Below are 19620 nucleotides of genomic sequence, written 5' to 3'. Positions count from 1 at the left end.
AGGAGACGGCTCCCTAGGCCTCCTCCCCACACTCATTGTTCCCTACCAGTAGCTGCAAGCATAGGTTTCCTTAGCAGAGACAAGGGAGTTATTCTGCCTTCACTGTGGCCATCCTTGCAGCTCAGCACTGGTGCATGCCCGCTGCCTTCCAGCCCTCACTAACCCGCTGGTGCTGGCCATGGCCAGTTCTGCTCACAAGAAGAACTCCACTTTCTTTGCCACAATCTTTCTTCATCTTAGCTGCATTTCAAGACCTATCCCAAATCCCCTCTCTGACTGCTACAGCCAAGCTCAGTCCATTCTCTGAAGTCACTCTTACTTAACAGTGCACAGTATTGCCATAAACGACTCTCAGATTCCGGTTTGTTCACACCAGTCCTCAAAGCCAACGTGTATGACAATTAGGGAAAGATACTAAGTTCTAAACCTTATTTGTCCTGTACTAGCTTTGTGGTCAAGGGATGAACTTTTCTGAGCCCATTGTTCACGGACCTAACAGCATCCCCGAGTCTCTCTAAAAGGTACAGTTGGAATTGTCTTCTTCATACACACTCAAAATCCTTCTTTTAGCCTCATCTTTCTTATTCTTCTAGGTCACCTATTACTTGCAGCTCAGTGTTTGGCATAGCACGAATACTCAATAAGTAATTAATTTACTTTGCCAGTACAAATGCTTTTTGACCCTCAAAGGGACAAGGTGATGTCTTATCAGCTCACTTCATATCCACAGCCTTGTGCCTGATACAAAGGGGACCCTGGGTAATACTTGAGGACCGGATGAGCTGTGTGCTTTGGGGATTCGGAGAAGAATGGGCACGTAGCGAAAGAGTTTAGGGAAGTGTCAACCCTCAAGCCAAACAAAGGAAGTTCTATAAGGGATAGAGGATAGTGACGTCCTGGGGGATGAATTGTCTGAGCTTTTGTTAAGAAAGGGAACAGAGCCATTTTTATGCTCTCACTAGCAAGAGTTGGACGGAAAAATAAAGGGAGCGTTGATGGAGAGCAATGGGGTCTTTAAAGTGAGAAATTCCTCAGAGTGCCCTGTGTGCTGAGCGGAAAGAGCACCAGATCTGCCTCGGAAACACATTTTCTTCTCCAGCAGAACCGTTCTTTACCTGCAGGCAAAGAGCAACAATTCACTCGCAGCGCAGGAAGAAAGCTGCTGAAAATCAAAGGGAAGCAGCAGGCGCAGCCCTGTAAGAGACTCCCACTTCCCTGTCCCCTAGACAGAAAGCCTGGGACGCGAGCTTTAACATCTGCTGTTTTCTGGGAGAAGGCAATTCTGCTGTAAATTATTGAACGTTTCATTTAAGCTTCATAAATAAGAAACTGGGATGAAAACATTACAAGCTAGATCCGTTTGGCAACGTATAATTTCTGTCTTACTCCCTTGATCTGTCACCCTTTGCATACGTTGGAAAATTTCTACTTCATTATAGGCAATTGAAGGTCTCAAACGGTTGCCTGAGAAAAGCAGTTTGTGCCCCCAAAGGTAACCTGATTCCTCCAACAAGGGGTGTTCTGAGGATAGTGGATTATACTGAGGGCAGTGAAGCTGTTCTGAGGATAGTGGGCTATTTTGATGCACTGAAGGTGGGTTTTAAACAGGTCTGTATGCATGGCAAAATCACCCACTCAGTCTAGAGGCAGGTGATAAGACCAGCCAGGGAGCACCCCCACTAACATCTGACTCAATGAGCCATTTATCTATCTATCTATCTATCTATCTATCTATCTATCTATCTATCTATCTATCTATCTATCTATCCATCCATCCATCCATCCATCCATCCATCTATCTACATCAGAGTCAGGGTCTGAGCTTCCACAAACGAAAAAAAAAAAATGTACCTAAAACCAATTAGTGCCTGTCTGGACACTTTTTGATAATAAGACCACCTACAAGAAAAAGTTTTTAAAAAATCCTAGCATACTTCTCTGTGCTGGGTAATAATAATATTGACAACAATCATAGACAGGAAGAACCAGTACACAGAAAATTCATTGGATCCCTACAATGACCCACTGACAGCCAAGCTTATTATCCCCATTCTTCAGAAACTGAAGCCTAAAGATATTAAGTAGTCAACGTAATATATGTGGAAAGTGGCTAGGCCTGAATACAAATGTCCACCAGACTCTAAAGCCTTCTAGACTTCAAACTTTACCTCTTCTTAGGTGAGAACCAAGTAAGGGTTTTAGAGACGGGACAAGTTGGTTTGAGGTAGGAAAATGGGGCCTAATTCTAATTCTGCCCAGAAAGGACCCAACTGCATTCTTTCAAGGGAGACTTCTGGATAAGACCCTTACCTAAGAGTCTGCTGTAATTGTATAGAGTTTGAACTGAACTAAAGGGTGGGACCTTCTGATTTCCATACAGCATTCCCTTTTGTTAAAACAAGCCATTGATTCAGGAGAAGTTACTCAAAGAATTCTCTATAAAAACAATTTGTGTTACCTTAGAGCAGCCACAATAGCCCAGAGGATCAGATGCAGTTAGGATGGGAGAAGGCACACAGGCCTTGAACTTGGAGGCTAGAAATCTGGGAATCTTCTCAAAGCAGTCACAGATTTATTCCCATTGCCTCAATGTCTCATTTTTTTTTTAATAAATGTTACACCAGGTTGAATGGTGTTTTCCTTAAAGTCCACGTCCACCCAGAAGCTACAGAAATGACAGTATTTGGCAAAGGGTCTGTGGTTATGTGATCAGTTTAAAATAAATTTGTCTTAAACTCAAATCCAGTGTGACCAATGTCCTTTCCAAATGAGGAAGCATAGGAATCTCAGACTGAAGAGGCAGAGAGGGCAGTGGTGGATTTGCAAGCCAGAGAAAGAAAGCTAAGCATTGCTGCCAGAAGCCAGGAAAAGGCAAGACAAGACCTCTTAAAGCCTTAGGAGGGAACATAGTCCCTTGTTGTCTGACATTTGGATTCCAGATCTGGGAGAGAATATGTTGTTGTTTTAAGTCACCAGTTTGTAGCAGTTTACGGCAGCAGCCACGGGTAATTCATTAGGATGGATAGCAGACTTCCCATCCACCTTCACAGTATCGTGATGAAGCTCCAAGCACATTCATGCTTGTAAAAATGCATTGCACAAATGCAAGAGTGTCTTACAATCCACAGTGCTCAGGAAGCCAGACCTCCTTCCAGCCTGCTGTAAGGATTTAGCCTGACCACTGAGGCCCCCACGTATGGAAGATTGCTGCATTTTCTATAATCTAAGTCTTAATAAGTGAGGGTGAATGTGAAGCTCGTTATAGTAGAAGAATAATGGTCCCCAAAGGTATCCATATCCTAATCCCTGGCATCTGTGACCATGTCACCTTCTGTGGTGAAAGGGACTTTGCTCACGCAATTAAAAATCTTTAAATAGGGAAATGGTCCTGCACTATCTAGGTGGGTCCAACTTACTGATCTCAGTTGCTATAAGTTACATGCAGGGAGGTCAGAGTCAAAGTAGTTCTGACAATGGAATGTTAAGATCAAAGAGAGCCAAAGGGGCTTGATAATGTTAAGCTTCAGGCTTTGAAGGGAAATTAAGAAACAAAAGACAAGAAATGCACGTAGCCCCTAGAAGCTGAAAAAGCAAAGACATGGGTCCTCTCTTGGGACCACCAGAAGGAATGCAACCTTGCTGAGCCATCTTAGATTCCAGGCCTGAGTTAGAGGATCATTAATTTGTATTGTTGTGAGCTACTAAATCATGGTAATTTGTCACAGTAGCCGTAGGAAACTATTACATCAATCAAACCAGTTGATCTGAAAATGAATGTAAAACAGTGGAGAGAAAGACTCCAGAGAATTCCAGATGCTCCAGGAACCTGTCAGTGATCCTTTGTAATGAACTCCCGAAGGATTTCCCACGAGGCTTACACCCTTTAATTCTGAATTTCTTCCAAACTCTGAGTCCACCTGAAGCCACTGTAAACTGTAACTGATCCATAGCTTAAGTTACCTGGACTGAGTGAGTGACCTTGCTGGGGAATTCACAAGTCCTGGACTTCTGCACACATCTGTGTTAAAAGCCTGGTAGTCCCTTGTTCAAAGGAAAATTCTATACATTGTGGCCTTCTAGAAGCAACCCAAAAATCCCTATATAGTCTCAGGACCTATTTGCAAAACATGTAATATAATCTTCATACACACGCAAGAGACTCCTCCAAGGCTCATGTCTACAAGGTCCCTATTTGATTGCGGTTTCTTCACATCTCACAGTTTAAGCAAGAAACCGCTTCACTGTTTTAGCCTACATGAGACTCATGTGCCCAAAAAACCCATCCTAGACACGACCATCTTCCCCAAGGACACTGATGGGGGCAGCCTCACTGCCTTTCAGAGACCCATAACAAGCAGTTACTTGGCGCTGGCCAGTTCATCCTACTGACTTCACATGGCTTTTTCAAGTAGCAAAAATTAACAGATAAAATTAGGAGCAAACTGAAGGTAGACTAAGCATGAACTCTAAGCAGGAATCTATGACCATTTTCTTCTCTTTGTTTAGCCTTCCTCATCACTGACACTTGTGTGTTTAGATATGTGTTCATATGCGCGCGCGAGCACACACACACACACACACACACACACACATGCCCAGAGAGAGAGAGAGAGCACAGAATATTGTTTGTTTCTGCATCTACACAGATCTGGTACCAGGCACAGAATACGGAGTTGGAATATCTGCGGTAATGAACTCAAAACAAAGTATTCCCGCTACCATGAATGCCAGGACTGGTAAGTACAAGAATGAAGAAGATGGCTAGCCTGCAAGCATGTAAGACTGAGGGTGTATGGAGGCGAGTTCTGTCAGAATCAGACATGTGGTAGCCCTCCCAGGGAATGAGACCCTGTTGAGAACCCTTGCCTAGTGTCAGCATCTACCCTGTGTCTGCCCTGACAGCTGAAGTCCCACCCTGTCACCCCAAGTTTGACCCACAATCTGAAGGATTGTGCAGAGAAGGTATGAAAACTCCCCACCAGGCTGATGCCAAAGGAGACAGCATTTCTGTCTAAGCCCCCTCATAGCAGGCAGAATGTGTGTCTTTGGTCTGCGTTCCATGAACACTCAAAGAGGCCACCACAATGAAGGCCTGCTTCCTATACCATTCCAGAGCAGCAGAAAAAGTCCACTTGAGATTCTTACTATACTCTGGATTCAGAAGCTTCCATTCCACGTGCCTGGGAAGTTTCAAAGTCACTCCAGTAAGCTGAAACATAAGCATCTGGGGCTGGGCAAGGCTAGGGGTTTGGACCAATTCCCATCCCCAAGATTCAGCCTAGCATAAATGAACTTGCTAGGGGAGCACACTTTCAAGAGTCTCAGAAGTCTTTAGACCTGTTCACTTGAGGTTAGGACAACCCAAAATAACCTCCGAGTCAGGGAGGAGAAGATGGGAAACTTAGTTGCTGTGAACTCTTTTCTCCCACATGATGCGGGCTCCTCTCTGCATGTTTGGCCTACCAAGGGACAGTGAATGGAAACAAGTATAGAATGCTGGCAGGTCAGCTACTAGATCTGTCCCGGTGGTGGATGTATTCCAGTATGTCGCTGCTACTACCCTCATTCTGCAGATTGTCCATCTGTTTGCCTGGCTCTGGCCATCAAAGGGGAGCTGCTTAACAAAATATGAAGAGTAACAGCCATGACAGTCTAGAGCTCATGGTCAGCAGGTCTAGCGACAGCCTGTAAACACACAGGGTAGTCCAGTAACCAGTGGCTGCCCTACAGAGCCAGGGTGAAATAGGCTAACTGCCAACTGAGGTGGTACATGCCTGAACCTTACCCTTGGGAGGCAGAGGCAAGAGGATCAGAAGTTCAGGATCAACCTCTGATACATAATGAGTTCAAGACCTGTCTAGTTCTACATAAGATCTTGAATGAATGAATGAATAAATAAGTAAATAAACGAAGCTTATTTTAATCTACAGAGCTTGACAGTCCCCGAGACCTTATGGTAACAGCCTCATCAGAGACCTCTATCTCTCTCATCTGGTCCAAGGCCAGCGGTCCCATTGATCACTACCGAATTACTTTCACCCCATCTTCTGGGATCTCCTCAGAAGTCACTGTGCCTAGGGACAGGACTTCATATACTCTGACAGATCTAGAGCCCGGAGCAGAATACATCATCTCTATCACGGCTGAGAGGGGTCGGCAGCAGAGCCTGGAGTCCACTGTGGATGCTTTCACAGGTACCGGGGAGCAGACATCTCAGTGAGACTCGGCAATAAACAGATCCCAATGTGAGATGGTCATCCAGAAGCCCCAGTCTGCCAAAAGAGAAAACTAAAGGAGATGTGGAGGGGAATGAGAGGGAAAACGAATACATGCATGGAAAGGAAATGTTTGGAAGTAAAGGGAAGGGGTGAGCGAGGATGCCACACGTCTGAAATCTTACGATTGATTTTTTTTTTTTTTTTACAACCTAGGCACAGTAGTTGGTTTGTCCATCTCACCCTTCCTTCATTAAATCCGTGGGAATGCTAAAGCTCTATGATACATTTTGTTTTTCAAGTTAGAGATTTCTAAATTTCGGATCAGTGTTACAAATATTTCACAGAAATACTTCTAGTCTTCTTAGAACTGGCTGTTCCGTATATGGCTTGGGAAAAATAGGCTAGGCTGGACCAGAGTGTAGGGAGGTAGGCCCTTTGAGCCAGCCAGCAGGTGAGAGTGCAGCCCTCAATGACAAAGAAGGAAGTCAAGAGTTTCTTCTGCCCCATGACCAACGGCCACGCATGTGCTTCAGAGCAGTCAATCTTCTCTACTTTGCAGGCTTCCGCCCTATCTCCCATCTGCACTTTTCTCACGTGACCTCCTCCAGTGTCAACATCACCTGGAGTGACCCATCTCCCCCAGCAGACAGGCTTATCCTCAACTACAGCCCCAGGAATGACGAGGAAGACACGATGGAGGTCGTCCTGGATGCCACCAAGAGACACGCTGTCCTCATGGGGCTACAGCCAGCCACTGAATATATAGTGAACCTTGTAGCTGTCCATGGGACCGTAACTTCTGAGCCCATAGTGGGTTCCATCACTACAGGTGAGGCTGAAAGAGATGGTGAAGAGGGTTCTCACAGTAGCCCTTGACAAGCCAGTGCAATTTATAAAAGGGAAACATCAAGGAATAGCAAACTGAATCTATGGCTTACAGGCCTCTGTGAGTTATTCTGAAACAGCTACTTCTTCCAAGGCTGTGTAAGAGACTTACCATGAGAAACCCCCACTTGGAAAGCAGGATAGACCCAATGCTTGGAGAGCTCAAATCATAAATGCATTTGGTCCTAGATCTACCAACCTTGGAAGAAGCCCTGGAAAAAGCTAGTCTCCAAAGGAATCCTTCTAAGTGAAGAGATGGTGTTTCTGTTCCGGAGAGCCATCTCTTGACTGCCAAACAAGTGATTCTTCCTCAGAATCAACACAGAGCTAGCAAGCAATCATGAAGTGACCTGGCACTCAGAGACTAGGGCTGATTTTGCACAGCACTCTGAGATGAATTGGGTCATTTCCATTTGGTGGCTTGCAAATGCCATCCCAAATATGATATGAGTGTACATAAGAACACCTGTGTTTAGATGGTTCCCTAGGTACTGACAAGAACTCACACATTGAAAAAGTATATTATGTCATCAACTGATTCAGTCCCACAATTTAAGTATGCACCACAAATAAAATACAACTTAGGAAAGTATATTTGTTTGGGATTTGTGCTCTGAAATCCCTCTACAGTTAATAGGTAGTTTTCCCATATTGAACCAAAGGTGGTTAAAAAAAAAAAAAAGACAGTAGTAGCATTGAGTCTTTCCAAAAGAAGTCTCCCTCAGAGAAGATAGCTGTATAATTCCCTATTTGAAATATAATACAGGAACTTAAAAGGAAGTTTCTGGTTGGTCTAGATAGGTAGTAATTTTTGCACAGAAGCACAGATCTTTCCAACTTAATTCCTGTTGTTAGAATGTTCTGAACTGGTTTCAGCCATAGCTACAATGTTTCAGGTGAGACATCACACAACCAACCAATTAGGGATGTGTCATTAGTTATATAGGATTGTGCCTGCCTATGGGACACTACTGGATCAATGCAAACTAGGAGTAGAAATTCCAGTTTCAAACTACGCTTCTTTTTCCCACAACTCCCTGATCTTTGTAGGAATTGATCCCCCCAAAAACATCACAATTAGCAATGTGACTAAGGACTCGGTGACGGTTTCCTGGAGCTCTCCTGTCGCACCTTTTGATTACTACCGTGTGTCATATCGACCCACACAAGGTAACGAAATGATTTTAATTAAACACAAATGAGGTCTGAAGCTGGGTAGAGAGTAATATGGGGCTCCTATCACATCCACGGGACACTGGCATCTCTCTGCAGCATACTCTCTCAAAATGAGAGGGTGTCAGTAAAGAATTTCTGGGGAACCATGAACTCACCACCTCCTCTCAAAATAGGCTTGGTTACATGACTGTGGAAGCCAGACACTTCACTAGTGGAAGTAACTGGACACCATTAGCTAAACTGTGCAATGAGAAACAATGAACCTTAAAAGACTTTGCCTGGAGCTGGGGCTACATGTGCTCGCCTGAGCATAAAGTCTAAGGCTAGAATTCAGGACATGGATGGAGGCCCAGCAGATCCAGATGGAGCCCTGGAGGGGACCACAGTGATGTGATCTTAATCCTGCTGTTGTAGCCAATGTGTGAGTCAGAGATGTTGACTGACACCTTGCACGCACAGTGCCAGCTCTTGCTGGTGCATGAGGCGTTGTTAACAGTGAGGAAGGCATGCCCACTTCCCGCTGGGTAGGACAGTTTTCCAGGCTACCTTTCTCTGGACTGCATAAGCACTTTTTGCAGCTCTGCCCACTACACTGCCTTGATATGGTTACCTCGGAAAAGACCAGTCTGGTAGAAACCGACATAGTAAATAATTCATTTACTTTTGTTCTAAGGAGCCAATAAAATGAAAGAGTGAGGCCAGCATCTAAGATTTATTTAAACTCCACCATTTACCATCTTATGAATTATTGATCTGCCTTCCCTATTGCATGTTGAGCCCACATCCATCTGAGCTTCATGACCCAATGTCCCAATGCACACTGAGCCAATGGCCCATGGGTGAGAGAGCTGTTGAACTTCTAACGATGGGTTTTGTTCTTCTTCAGTGGGACGGCTGGACAGCTCCGTGGTGCCCAACACTGTGACAGAGTTCACCATCACCAGGCTGTATCCAGCTACTGAATATGAAATAAGCCTCAACAGTGTGAGGGGCAGGGAGGAGAGTGAGCGCGTCTGTACCCTGGTGCACACAGGTAAACACGGCTCCCTTGAGTGTCAGGTCAGAACACGAGCAGCAGGTTTGAAACAAACACAGGAAGCAGGGTGAAATTATTTCATTTCACATAGCGGATATCGGCTCCAGGGCCTGAGGCACCATTTCTTGGTCTCCTCTGACTCACCATGTCCTGTGGGACAAGTTGTGATTTCTCTCCCCAGACTGTCTAATTATAGGAATTCAGTGAGTCACACTCGAGGACCCTTGCTGCTTCAGGTTAGGAATTTCCATGGAATTTCCACTGTGAAGAATGCCCTTCAAAGACGCCTGGTGGAGACACATTCTGCAGCAGACATTTGGATAACAGGATCTCTTTAAGACTTGGCGGTGGGGAGGGGAGAACCTCAGGGAAGAGTTGTTATTTCAGTTACAGGAAATCGGGGGTGAGATTATTCATCTTAGACAGTCACCCTGTGCCTTCGCTTTATGCTCCAAGAAAAAGGTTCTAAATCCTTCACTCGTATGAAGGCAGTGAGGTGAGGTTGACCCCACATAACATCCTCAGTCACCAACAAGAACACTATATAGTCCCTGTCCTCTTATAGGCTATCTAATCAGATCCAAGTGTCCCCTGTATCCCCAAGTCCCTTCACAGAGGAAGCTACAGAGGAAGGAAGGTGGGGGAGATAGAACATTTTACAATATTGGAAAGTAGGAAAAGAAGCCCCCTTTCCATGCCTTCTTCAGAAAACTAGCTCTTTGGATAAGCCTGGAAACAGGCCCCCTTTCAGCAGCTCCCCTAATCTTTCCTCTCTGGTCCTTAAGCAATTGTATTGGTAGAGTCAGCAAAGATTCCTATAGATGTCACTGGAAGCCACAGCCGTCAGTTTTCATCCTCAACCTCGAGAACAGACCTTCTTGTGAAAGCGTAGTTTTTACATGTAGGAAAACATTCAGCCTGCCTCATTAAGCAAACACCTGGATTTCCCGAGACCTCTTAATTTCCCTGGAGTTTCCTGAAGGAGGGAAATGTGCCTAAGATTTCTCACTGCTTTGTAGATACTCTCACAATTGCTGTAACGGCATCTCTTTACACAGTGGCAAACATGTCTTTCAGAAACATAAAGCAGCCTTCTCAGGACAGCACAGGGTGTTCTGACATCTCCTAGCCTTCCTCCTTCCAGGTCTGTGACGGTAGAGGCATGAGCTATGGTTTATCATTCAGTCTGGTACTAATCCTCTAATTATCTGTGATTATTAAAGCATCTGGTTAATAAATGTTGATCAGAAGTAATGTCCACTGAGCCAAGAAAGCCCCTTTCATGCCCTCCTGACAATTCTGCCATATTTTCTCATTGAGGATCATAAAATGGCTTTCTAGAGCATCTTGCTCCCATGATAAGAGGGCTGTGACTGGGCCCAAAGGCTAACTCCTGGCATTCTTGGCCAGCAAACATCTCAAAAGCAGAAACTCCGCAGTGCATCAAGTCACATGGCCCTCCAAGTTAGTAAGGAACTGTGCTATACTCGAGTATCTTGGTTTATTGTTTTAAAGTAATCACGATGATCTTAAATCTTTCAGAAATGAGAACCCCTTCAAGACACCATCCACACCTCAGAAATCTCCCAAATATACTCTAGTAAGAACAGCATTTAAAGAGGTTTTTGAAAGCACAGGTTATAGATAAAATTCAAAACATTAAATTATATAAGGGCTTTTGATTGCTACTTTATGATGAGAAACAAGCAAAAAGGAGAGAGAAAGAAAAAAACACCAAACACAACTCACTTAAGTAAAGAACATGGGTAGACTAACAGTGGAATTTGGTTCCCAAACATAAATTGTATGACTCAGAATGAATTAACACTTAAATTATTATAATAGCATCCACTTTATAAATCAATTCCAACCTTATGAAAAGGATACACATAAGTGAATCCAAGAGTTACAGCACAGGTGAGTAAAATCATAATTCATTCACAAGCAAACTTTCTTACCCTGATAGGCACTCTTGGCTCCCCTAAGTTTGTGTGAATCCCCTAGGTTCTCTATGCACCAAAAAGGAAGCCCTGAACACAGTCGAGAGTGAAGCTTGTCAATGGTGACGTAAGAATTCAGGAAATGGATATGATTCTGTGACCAAGCTATTGGTGTGGGTGCTCTGCACTTCCTCCACACTTCCTGGGCTTCACAGAGATCTTTCCATAAAGGTCACCCTTGCATATGTAAAAGAACAAGTGGACTGGAAAACAGAATTATCCCAGTAACTAAAGAATCATAACATTTTCAATAGGCTCTTCACACCATCTACATTAAAATATCTAAAATACAACAGAAAGTATTTTGAATTTTCTACTTCCCATTGAACCTGTCAAAGAATTCTGCACAAAATAAATTACCAATTTAAAAGAAGGATTTAGGGCAATTAGGAGAGAAGTGGATACTGGAATGGGGGAGAAAGAAAGGGATGGATGGAGCCAGACAGCTAGAAAAAGAATCAGTCTGCACTCCAGAAGTTTTATCCAGAAGAGTGACAGATATGGCACCACACAAGAAAATTCTGATGGCTTATGGTACTTCTACCCTGCAGTTGCTCTTTCTTTAACCTGACACTCTCCTGTTCTGTTTCAGCCATGGATAGCCCTACGGATCTGACTGCTACCAACATCACCCCCACAGAAGCTCTGCTTCAGTGGAAAGCACCCATGGGTGAAGTGGAGAACTATGTCATTGTCCTCACACACTTTGCAAGTGAGTGTCTATGGGTGGGGGTCGTAGGGACTGGAGCTGCAAGCCAGTATGGAAGTGAAGAAGTAATTCATTTTTCCCAGCTGAACGTCCAATCAGAATTTGCCTCAGGTTGGGGAAATTATGTAGCTCCCAAGCTGTATAAAGTCCTCAAGAAATCCCCCAACTCCTGTAAACAGTTGATGAGAATCACACAAGCCCAGTTTGAAAGGCTCAAAAAAGGGGAGCAACCAAGAACAAACACAAAATCGGAGCTAACAGTGAGAAGACAAAACTTAGAACTGAGCTAAGATTTTCACCAAAGGGCTACAGATAAAAAGAAGTTTCTAGAACAGCAGTTCTCAACCTGTGTGTTGAGACGCCATTGGAGATGGAACAACCCTTTCGCAGGGATCGCCTAAGATCATCATAATACATAGATATTTACATTACAATTTACAACAGTAAAAATTACAGTTATGAAGTAGCAATGAAAATAATTTTATGATTTTGGGTCACCACAATATGAGGAACTATTTTAAAGGATCACAGCATTAGGAAGGTTGAGAACCAAAAGTTACAGGATCAAACTTGGCAGAAATAACATGCTAACAGGTGTCTTAGTTACGTATCTATTGTTGTGAAGAGGCACCAGGACGGTGACAACTCTTAAAAAGAAAAAGATTTAATTGCAGTGGCTTACATTTTTAGAGGTTTGTTTATTCTGTTAGCATCATGGCAGGAAGCAGGGTGGCACACAGGCAGACATGGAGCTAGAGAAGCAGCTGAGTGTAACATGAAGGGGCCTGCTGTTGGAGTTTATGTCCTGCCTGGTTCCCCACAGCTGGCAAGCCCCAAAGAAAATCACACAGAGATCTCCATAAGTTATAAAACTGATTGGCCCATTAGCTCAGGCTTCTTATTAGCTCTTATAGCTTATATTAACCCATTGTTCTCATCTATGTTAGCCACATGACTCGGTACCTTTCTCAGCCTGGTAGCTGACATCTTGCTTCTTCCATGGTCTGGGCAGGACTGGGAGGAATGGGCTTCCTCCTTCCCTAGAACTCATCACCCCACCTCTACTTCCTGTCTGGTTGACCCACCTATACTTCTTGCCTGGCCAATCAGCATTTATTCAAAATGTAATTGACAGAATACAGACAATTCTCCGGTACCAGCTGAGAGTTCTTACATCTTGACTCACAGGTAACAGGAAATGATCTGAGACCCTGGGTGGTATCTTGAGCACATATGAGACTTTGAAGCCTGCATTCACAGTGACACACTTCCTCCAACAAGGCCACACCTCCTAATAGTGCCACTCTCTTAGGGGGCCATTTTATTTCAAAGCCACCACAACAGGTGACAATTGATTTAGAACTGCTAAGCAATGTTTCTGTTGTACTGGCTGTACATCCGGCCCAAAACTTTAAATCAACACAAAAATTTGAATATCAGTGCTGTTTTCATCATACTCACTGACTAGAGAAACTCAAAGCAAAACAGAAGCATATTCCAAATATCTAGGCTTAGGGAAATTTTTTTCTTGTCCAAAATTAAACATATGATAACAGAATTATTTGTGAGTTATATTCAATAATCTAAGGAACAAAGATACCAGAGAACAGAAGGCAGGCAGACGACTTGATGTTCAGAGACGAAAGAGAAAGCTAGTTCTACAAGCTGCGAAGAATAATTTGTCATCAAAGTTGGGGAAAATGAAAACTAACACACACTATCGAACAAAACGGAAACGGCATTAGTCAGTACTATGTACCAGCTCAGGATCACGGAGCCTCCTCGTTGATTTCAAGTTGTTTTGGTTTTGCAACTCTATTAGTACATTTACATTTCAGCGCAGCATTAGAAAGCTGAATATCATTTTGTCTTTGACTGAGATGAAAAAACACATGATAAACCATGAGTTTGAGTTGATCGGAACTATAGCTGATTGCATAGTCCTTCTCAAAGAAAGATACCATGGATACATCCCAACTCCTCTATGCTCTTGCCAAGCCCTTCTCAACTCCTACTGTCCCTTGGTGTGCATCATGGTCCAGCACTTCTTAAATCAGCATACCTTTCTAAGCCTTCAAGTCTCTCTGCATTTGCCCATGCGCCATTTTCTTCATCAGGAACTTCTCTCCCCAAGAGTCAACCTAGTAAGTCTGTCTTTCAGGTCTTAGCTACAGCCCTATCTTTTCCGACAAAGTATCCCCCATTCCCCTAAGGCAGTCAACACACCTGCTCACAATGACAAGGCATACAGATCCATCCTCTCCATTCACCAAATGCTTTTGATAACCTCCCATAGGTTATGTACTCACTAAGCCTAGAAAAGCTCAGAAGCAATGCTTGTGTTCTTATTATTATGGAACTTACCTCTAGTGATGGTGCAGGGAAGTAAATACAGCCTGGCATGAGCTGTGGCATGAACTATGCAAGACAGAGCATCGTGAGCTACACCCAATGGGCCACCATAATTTAGAATCAGGATATTGAAGGGGAAGAAAGGAACAAGATCTCAGAGAAAGGAAAAATGATGAGGGAATTCTAAGGAAACATACAGCCTTCCTGTATTTAGAAAGAGATGAGCATGTAGGACATGCCATAGTTTAGTTGAGTAGAGCTTTGAGGGATGGCAGGATATCACAAAGTAGATAGCAAAAAGATGGCCATGATGTACATTCTTCTAAGGAGTTGCAGGTTGTTTTCAAAGGCATATTTATATGCCTTGTTTCGTTTGTCTTTAAATCACAACAAACTTCAAGCTTCAGGTCTGACCTAGTTTGGAGCTGTACCTAATAAACTTTGTTAAATGCTGAATGATTCGGAAATATTCTAATTGTCTAACAGAGGGCTTGGCTCTGAACTAATGAACAGTTTTATTAACAGCTTGAGTGAGCCCCGAGAAGATGTGCTTACAAAACTTGTATATAAAACAAAACCGTGATTGATTGAATCCACATTAAAAATGTTTTAATAAACTGAAACTGTGATCCAAAAACTCAACCAAGGTGAAAGATGATAGAAATACAAGCAAAACTCAGCCCACAGGTCAAAATGATCAACTAAGGCAGTGGTGATAAACAAAGTCATTGATGGATAATAAATCCAGCTTGTAATGGCAATGATTCATGGCTGTCTCACAGCCCGGAGTGATACAAATAGCAGGCACAGAAACGGGCTGACCCAGTTCACACCACTGATCAGTGGCACTGATTCTTGTTCTCAGTTCTCTCCCAAGATCTGCATTTCAGCAAAGAGCTTGATGAACTTTCTTGTCCAAAGAGAAGCAGTCAGGACTATAGGAACTTTGGAGTTGTCATATAAATGTAATGAGAGGCATTATTCATGGGATAAAAGAGGGAACACTTGATGGGGAAAGTGGATGGAAGGAAACAGTCAAATAAACAAGGACTCTTCTTACTCTCTGATTACAGAGACCTGAGTAAAAGGTAGAGACACAGTGTGGCCTCCGTGTACAGAATAGTCTTTCTGGAGAAATAAAGATAAAAGGGGACCTTGTACAGAGCAGTAACTCCATTATGTGTAGTTCTCCCAGATTTCTCAGATATTGAGTCCATGTGAAATGCCTTTAGACATGGTAGATCTTTCCTTATCTATACGGATCTGATTTCAGTTGCAGGAGAGACCATCCTGGTTGATGGAGTCAGTGAAGAATTCCAGCTTGTTGATCTGCTTCCTAGCACCCATTATACTGTCACCATGTATGCCACCAGTGGGCCTCTCGTGAGTGGCACCATTGCCACCAACTTCTCTACCCGTGAGTACAAGCTCCTGCATGGCTGGTATAAACCCTGCAGGATTATGTGGAACCAAAAAAAAAAAAAAAAAAAAAAAAGATACTTTCTTGTAATGGAGTAGGTAATAAGCTATAGGTTTTTGGTGATCCAAAGATGATTCGATTGAATGTGGTAAAAATACTGTATTGCTATCAATTAGCACTTATGTCTCTACATCCAGGATCTAGGTGACCAGAGCAGAGCCATACAAGAAAATCTGGTACTAGACTATATCTGGTACGGGAAACTCTGAATATTAGAAAGCTCGATATGGTAATGAGGAGCTGTTGGGTAAAATCATGACCGGAACATTAGGACAAGAGAAGATACAAGGTGGTTACAATTCAAGTAGACCATGGTTAATGGATTAGGAGCCTAAGCATAAAGAGTTGTATTGGAGATGCCATGCCTAAGCTCAGCATCCTGCTTGTGGGGGTGGGAGTCATTTCAAAGAAGGATACTAGCACCCTTTATGTTCCCATGCAAGCCAGAACTAGAGTCGGCACAGGGGCAGCCCTGTGAGCAAGATTGCCATGCCTGAAGTCAAACAAGGAAGAGCTGGAGAGATAGGGACATCCTGGCATTTTCTCTTCCTTGCAGTCCTGGACCCTCCTGCCAACCTGACAGCCAGCGAAGTCACCAGGCAAAGTGCACTGATCTCCTGGCAACCACCCAGAGCAGATATTGAAAACTATGTCTTGACATACAAGTCCTCCGATGGTAGCCGCAAGGTAAGTATTACCTGGAAAGAGGAAAACCCTTTTTTCCCACATGAGGCCATGTGGAAACTGACCAGTGGAATGACCCATGGAAACTGCAGGGATGGAGAAGGAACCAGTTCACAGGCAACCAATGGGGTTCCAGATCCTGGATACACAGCCTACGATGGAGGAGAGAGCCCAGGTTTACAAAGCAGGAAATGCCAAGCTGTGGCTTTGCTACTGCTCACTGCCCATACTGTGGTAAAGCAGTAACCCTTTCTCAGTGCCGGTGTCCTCTCTGGATCATTATTAGGTGTGGTGGTGCTCTGGGCATCATGGTGACAAAACATGACAAGCTCCTAATCCTGTGTTATCAGAAGCAAACATGAGGCAGATAATAAACCCAGAGTCCTTTATGCCTTGATAAACATCATAAAAGCACCATCTCTGTAGCCTACAATAATGAGATGATACATTCTGGTTTTGTGTCATCGGTCTCAGCGATCCACCAAAAGAGCACTAGCTGGCAAACCTTCTCTTGCGGTGTGATCCTTTAAAAAGTGAAAGTCATATATAAAGTCAAATCTAGAGATCAAGTGATGAAAAGCAAGTCTATTGATGGTGGTAGAGAGGTCTAGGGTTCTGCTTTCTCAGCTGCTTCTCCTCCACAGTAAGCCCAATGCAGCCTGAAGCCACTGACTCCATAACTCAGGTACCTAAATTTATCCCATGTGCATTTGTGAGATAGGAACCCTAAACCTCATGTGGGAGCTGCCCACCCCCCCCCCCCCCGTGCCCATTGGCAGTTTTCTTTTTACTGTGGGATGGAGAAGGCGGCATTGCTGACCCAGCTTCCCTACTGTCCCCCCACCCCCGGCTTTCTTTATTCTTGCCCTCTGCAGGAGCTGATTGTGGATGCTGAGGACACATGGATCCGACTGGAGGGCCTGTCAGAGAACACAGACTACACAGTGCTCCTGCAGGCAGCTCAGGAAGCCACAAGGAGCAGCCTCACCTCTACTGTCTTCACCACAGGTGAGGGACTTGCCATCACTTGGATACTTTCTCCCTGCATGGCGCCTGCCTCCTCAGCACCTCTGCTGAGCCCTGGCCTGGAAGGAGCCTATTAAAAACACTCAGCTTCCTCTTCCTTCCTTCCCTTTTCCCAAGGCCCTGCCAGGAAAATCCCCACCACTGAGGTGATCATGGAAACATCAGCCCAAATAGGTGGTCCATGTGGACCAACTAAGGGCACGAAGTAGAGATGTCAGTTTGCTTCTCATTCCAATTTCCTGCCTGTTTCTCTGCAAAAAGTCTTCTTTCTTTCTCTGTCCTTCCCTTGATGCCTGTCTTCAGTAGCACTTCTAGTAAGCATAACAGCAGAAACCTTCAGTACTGAACTTCACAAACCCTCACACTTTTGCAAGCACAAAGTTCTTTTATGCATTCAGTGTCTCACTCAATCTTTAAAACCACTGATAATACCATTTTAAAGGGAAGGAATATGAGTTAGCACGTAACTCACTGGCAGAGCATTTGCTTAGCATGCATGAGGTCCCAGATTCAACTCCAACTCCACAAAATAAAGATAGATAGATAGATGGATTAATGAATAGATGGATGGGTGGATGGATGGATGGATGGATGGATAAAAATAAAAAGCCCAGGAATAGGAGTGTGACTTAATACAATATTTTTACCTAATATGTTCAAGGTCCTAGGTTTGATTCCTGGCTCTATAGAAAGAAGAAAAAGAGAAGGGTTTCAGAAATCAAAACCTTACATGGTTTTCTGGCGAGCACTGTCCTAAATACATTATGTGCATATTGAACAGTATTTAATTTCATCTTCACAATAGCCTCTGTACTATAGACTATTACCTCTACTTTATTTGTTTTACAGGCAAGGAAAGTAGGGCACAGCAGAAATGAGAGCACTCATTCAAGATTCTATGGCTTTTAAGTAAGACAGCTGAGATTTGACTCCAAACAGTCCAGCTCTGGACCTGAACTGTTAATTCTGCTCTCTGCCACCTCCCTGGCATCCCTTTTTAGTCTGTGATGTGTAACTCTCCACCCAGACTTTTGACTTTTATGTTTTAGGGATGAGTATATCAGTGGGACCACTATGAGCATATCCCTCACCCCTAAACCTTGGTTTCCTGAATTTCAGAGTACCAGGATGACTGGGTCCTCCTCCATATCCCAGAGCCTGCCCTCCATCTCATAAGAAGCAACAGAAATCACCCCCCACTTCCCTTCTCTCACTATAGTCATTCTAGATAACAAAGACCTGGACAGTGAAATAATGAACAAGTCCCTTTCCATTGTTTTTAATACTTTTCAATACTTTAAACAGTGTCTCCAATGAGTTCATTAGTCAGAAGCAAATATTTTAATGGGAAAATAAAAATAAACTGCTCACAGAACCAAGACATGAATCCATGACATATTCTTACCAAGTGGAACTTAGAGAATGCTTGATGTCTCTTCTGAGGCTGAAGTTTATTTTTGCGATCTCAAAGATACCTTATTAAGAACTAGGGTGTTACCTCTTGTTCAAACTCAGCCCTGCACATTCATAGGGTAATTAAAGGGTCCTTTATGAAGCCACCACTTAAAGACCCACTGGGAGGAGTTTTCTGCTGAATTAAGAATTTTTTCAGCATAAAAAGAACACAGCTAATAGATGCACGGATCTCCCGGTTTGCACGTTTATTGGATTAAAAGAATCATTTTGTCACCCAAATGCTCAGTGTTAGATGAGCTTTTCATTCTCACCCTGCTGATGGATGTCACAGTTGGCAGTACTGAGCCGTGTATCAAATGTCTGATGTTTCTGTGGTATCTACAGCTACAGCCCCTTTCCAGATCCCTCTGAACTGAGAAGTGCAACTTTTCTGTGACCATCACTGCCTTGTCTTAGAAGCAATAGTTTGGATGTGGGACTCCAGATCTAGCCAGGGTCTTGGGAGGATTAAATCAGGTAATTGACAGCTTACTTGGCAATCTGGAGAGGAAGCTGGCAAAAGACTTGGTTTGATGGGCAGTTCAGGTGACTGTTGGTGTCTATTTAGGTTGGTTTATTGTTCTTACAGGACTCAAGTT

The 19620-nt window shown here is 43.6% G+C and overlaps 1 protein-coding gene across 4 annotated transcripts in view; it reads left to right on the top strand.

Annotated features, from left to right (window-relative positions):
• The window catches only part of Tnr (tenascin R), a 406965-nt gene that overhangs the window by 356487 nt on the left and 30858 nt on the right, over positions 1–19620 (top strand). For 3 of the 4 annotated variants that reach the window (XM_057769771.1, XM_057769768.1, XM_057769772.1), the window contains 9 exons: positions 4647–4736; positions 5931–6194; positions 6778–7047; positions 8154–8273; positions 9166–9312; positions 11908–12027; positions 15650–15793; positions 16413–16543; positions 17416–17548. In XM_057769771.1, coding sequence (XP_057625754.1) covers positions 4647–4736; positions 5931–6194; positions 6778–7047; positions 8154–8273; positions 9166–9312; positions 11908–12027; positions 15650–15793; positions 16413–16543; positions 17416–17548 — 1419 coding nt within the window. The remainder of the gene's footprint in view (positions 1–4646; positions 4737–5930; positions 6195–6777; positions 7048–8153; positions 8274–9165; positions 9313–11907; positions 12028–15649; positions 15794–16412; positions 16544–17415; positions 17549–19620) is intronic. The other variant, XM_057769770.1, reaches the window with a different exon arrangement.

The sequence above is a fragment of the Chionomys nivalis genome, chromosome 5, assembly GCF_950005125.1.
Source record: "Chionomys nivalis chromosome 5, mChiNiv1.1, whole genome shotgun sequence".
In the NCBI taxonomy this organism is placed as follows: Eukaryota; Metazoa; Chordata; class Mammalia; order Rodentia; family Cricetidae; genus Chionomys; species Chionomys nivalis.
This window is presented reverse-complemented; position numbering and strand designations above follow the sequence as displayed.